Source organism: Bactrocera latifrons, unplaced genomic scaffold (genome assembly GCF_001853355.1).
Source record: "Bactrocera latifrons isolate USDA-ARS-PBARC rearing strain unplaced genomic scaffold, ASM185335v1 scaffold_7, whole genome shotgun sequence".
In the NCBI taxonomy this organism is placed as follows: domain Eukaryota; kingdom Metazoa; phylum Arthropoda; class Insecta; order Diptera; family Tephritidae; genus Bactrocera; species Bactrocera latifrons.
The window spans coordinates 1716230-1720738 of NW_017537378.1; the positions used below are offsets into that span (position 1 = coordinate 1716230).

Here is a 4509-nt window from a genome sequence, read left to right on the forward strand (position 1 = left end):
AAAATGTGATTTTTGGTAATTATTTCAAAAATGAAATAAATTTGTTTGACATTTTACTTTGTTGCCAAGTGTTTTTCGAGAAATCAATGAATTTTAAGCGTATAAGTATTTTAWTTTTATTACATATTATATTAAACACGCGATTGAAATGTGAAAAATGTTGTTTATTTTTTTGTGTGAAATATTTTTTGTTTTAATTTTTCAGTAAAAAAAAATAAAAAGTAAATGTATTTTTTAAAAAGAAATCAATAAAAGAAAAAAACGATTTAAGTCACCAAAATTTTAAATATTTAAGCCCAAAATTATATATGTATATATATTTTACGGTAATATGAGCGTTTGAAAAACCCGAAATCATGAATAATTGATAAACAAGCAAGAACAAGACAAATTGTGGGAGCCACACAACAGAAAAGCGCAAAATCGGCATAAATTGTTGAACAATAATACGGCTTTAATTTTTTTGTTTATTATTAATGATTTTTATTTACATTTCAAGCGCATTGGAAAGCAAATCAAATTTCATTTGTGCACATATCAATTAAAATTGCATTAAATATTGCATTCTTTGCCGTCTTTTTTTAATTTTTTTGAAAAGTTTTTCACACTTTACAACGATCACGTTTTTTAACGCGGCATTTTACGCGCAATTTATATGCAAATTGTTTGCCTTTTTCCCTGCTGCGGTTGTTAAAATAATTTTACTTTTACATCGCATTTCTTCCGCTTCGTGTTGTTGCTGAAATATKTTGTTGTAAATGCAAATTTCCGTTGTCGTTTGCTTTTTTGCCTTTTTGGTTTTTGTTGTTGTGCTTGACTTTTGAATTTGTTATTTTGCTTGGCTTTTGGTTTTGTTGTTGTGCTTGGCTTTTGTTGTTTGGTTTTGTTATTTTACTTGTCGTTTGTTTTTTTTTTTTGCCTGGCTACAGCAGGTGCTCTTGCTTGAGCGACGAGAAGTGCATTATTTATTTATCATTCCACACTTCACTTTTGGTGTTGCTATTTTTTATATTTTTCTCCGCTTGTGCAACATTTGTAAATATTGCTTGCTGTTTTTTAGTCTTCTTTATTTCGTTTGGATTTCTTTTATTGGCTTTTTGCCACTTTTATCACACACTCCCGTGCATGTTCGGCTCATCGCGTGCGCGATTTCGTAAATTTCCTTTACTTTCAACTGTGCGTGTGTTTCTGCAGCACTAAGTAGGACAGTCAGGCAGTCTTCCACACATACACGCGTACACTCAAACATAAAGGCATACAACTTTTGCTATCCTCACGCTTTGGAGCCGGCGATTTCCAGTTGCCATGAAATGGTTCCGTTTCAGCGTCTTCGGTTTACGCTTTGATCACCGTGATTTGCTTTTGCTTTTTCAGTTTTATTTTTGCTTAAATTTTATCACTTCTCATTTGCCTTAAGACTACCTCAATTACCAGCGCTGCAAAGCTGAAAAATAAGTAAAAATTTTACCATCCATTTTTTTTGTAAACACCGTGAAACGTTGTATCTTTGTTGTATTTGTCAATAACGGACGTGGAAAAAATTTTCAAAATTAATTGCTGGTCATACATGCATAACAATGGGCACAAAAATGTATGAGTGTGTGTGTGATTTTGCACTTTAAAATTGTTAAAATGTCTTTCTACTTCAATTTACCGCCGCTTCACGTCCTTTGTGGAATTRTTTTGGTGCAATTTGTTTGCCGACAAATGACTTTGGTGTGTAATGCGAAGGAATTCGCAAAAAAATCCATTGAGAAATGTAAAAATTCCATTTTATCGCAAGGAATTTTATTAAAATTTCACCTAAGTGTCGAAAATGAGGCGCGTGMAACTTTSGACATGGAATTTTAAAGKGAGCAAAAGTAACGGTAGCATTAAATGTTGAAAATAATGTGTAAAAATATAAAAATTGCTAAATGCTCGGAAAACTATCTCCATGAAGAAAATTTAGTTTTCTATTAATTTAATTAATAATTTAAATTTTAAATTAATTATAATAAATAAATTTGAATTAATTTTTAATTTTAACAAGAAATATATATTATTCATAACTATTTCTTTTCCTTTAACTATTCAGGTATCATCAATAGTACCGGCAAACTGTGGAAGGATCARCGTCGTTTTTTGCACGAAAAACTACGTCAATTCGGTATGACTTATATGGGCAACGGAAAGCATGTCATGGAGAAGCGTATTATGGTGAGTTACATTTTTGAATTATTTAACATTTTATTTTATTTTTTAAGTATAATAATCTGTTAAATATAGAATCCACATACTGTCGTCATACCAGTTTTTAATTATTTACCATATTATGTTTTTTTAAACAACATGTTCCACATAGAACMCACACACCTTCCTCTCATATTCTCTATTAAAAACTAAATTTCGAAAATAAATAAATAATTAATTGTATAATTTCCGTTTTATAACAATTTTTTTAATTACATACCTAAATGCGTTCCATAAAAAGCGTATTATGGTGCACAATACTTTGTAATTAAAGAATAATATGTTCCACATGCAATCCACATATCTTCCACTTACATTCCTCATTCAACTAATCGTTAATTGAACAATTTCCGTTTGGCAAACAATTTGTTTATTATATACATGAAAGCGTTCCACAAAAATATTACAAGCAAATAATAAACCTGACATTTCATGCTATGCCAGCTAAATAACTTTCAATTTTATGTGCATTCCACAATTGTATTYTCTTCCTCTAATTAATTTGTTTTCTTCTGCTTTAATTTTTCTTCCGCACAGACCGAAGTACACGAATACATACACAATTTACGGGTCTCCGATGGTCAACCCATGGATATGGCGCCCGCTATCAGCGTAGCCGTTAGCAATGTCATCTGCAATATCATGATGTCCGTACGTTTCTCCATTGATGATCCGAAATTCCGCCGTTTCAATTTCCTCATCGAAGAGGGCATGCGTTTATTTGGTGAGATACACACCGTCGATTATATACCCACCGTACAGTACTTCCCCTCGATTTTGACGGCCAAGACGAAAATCGCAAAGAATCGCGAGGAAATGCAGCGTTTCTATCGGGACGTGATCGATGAACACAAAAATACCTATGATCCCACGAATATACGTGATTTAGTCGATTTCTATTTGGCTGAAATTGAGAAGGCCAAGGACGAGGGACGCGACGATGAACTGTTCGATGGAAAGAATCACGGTGAGTAATTCGGTACTAGTCGTTAGTTGCAGAAAATGTAAATTATTGTTTCTCCTCGCCTTTGTTGCATTTTTTCTGCTGGCAATACTAATTATTTTTTATTTCTTTTATCGTATTTTCGCTTCTATAGAGGAGCAAATTGTTCAAGTCATCATCGATCTCTTTTCCGCCGGCATGGAGACAATCAAAACCACTTTGCTMTGGATCAATGTTTTCATGTTGCGTAATCCCGAAGCGATGCGACGCGTACAAGAGGAACTCGATCAGGTGGTCGGACGTCATCGTTTGCCTTCCATAGAGGATTTGCAATTTTTACCAGTGACCGAATCAACAATTTTGGAATCGATGCGCCGCTCTTCGATTGTGCCGCTMGCGACCACACACTCGCCAACAAGGTAAGTCCTTTGAGAGCGCCCTCYTAAGCGCTAAGCTAAAGCAAGTTGTTAGAATAGTGAGCGAAAAGATTATGAAATTTATATAAATATATATGTATGYACATATATGTATATGTTTGTATGTATGTATGTATGTATATGGCAGGTGTTACACATATATTTGTGGCTTGGTTTGTTGCTTTCATCGTGTTTGGCATTGTCTTGGCTTGACATTGCTGTCAGAAATGGGCGTATATTGTCAGCGCGTCCGCTTGTATGAGTCGGGGAACACTCACATATCCACCAACTCAAACATTCCCACATTTAATAGCATCGTGTAGTATTTGTTATTGTTAAGTGGCTGCATTATTAGCGAGGTKTTTGCTGCTGCTACTGCTGCTCTTTCATCATATTTACGGTAATGACCGGTTGTGCTGCTTGCTGCCTACTGCCATTTACAATTTCTGCTTGTTGTTGCCATTGCTGTAGCTTGTTACTTTGCAGGCGGAAAATTRCGCGCTTTGTCGTGCCCGTTTTTCATTCATGCCAATGCATTCATTCATAAAAAATGCGTGTAGCGACAAAATAACAACAACAATAGCAGTGCTAATAAATAATTGCACAGCGGAATGAGTATATGTACAAATGCATAAATGTATAAGACCGTGTACTTGGTGGTCATAAAATCTTCTAGAGGTGTTTGCCAACGTTTCCCATTCATAAAAAATAGCGCGGCTGGATTTTTTTTTCCTGTTATTATTATATCGACCATGAATTTTAAAACATTTTGCAGCCCTAATTAGTTTTATGGGGTTTCAGTATTAATTTTTTATTTGAAATAATTTTTTTCCCAAAAGATATTTGAAAAATATATTGAAAAAATATCAAAAATAATTTTTTTGAAACTTAAAAAAAATATTTTAGTATTAATTTGGG

The 4509-nt window shown here is 33.6% G+C and overlaps 1 protein-coding gene across 1 annotated transcript in view; it reads left to right on the plus strand.

Moving 5' to 3' along the window:
- Positions 1-4509, plus strand: part of LOC108975901 (cytochrome P450 18a1) — an 8723-nt gene that overhangs the window by 1981 nt on the left and 2233 nt on the right. The window contains 3 exon segments of the mRNA XM_018944713.1: positions 2078-2199; positions 2770-3199; positions 3330-3594. Of these exon segments, the coding sequence (XP_018800258.1) occupies positions 2078-2199; positions 2770-3199; positions 3330-3594 (817 nt within the window).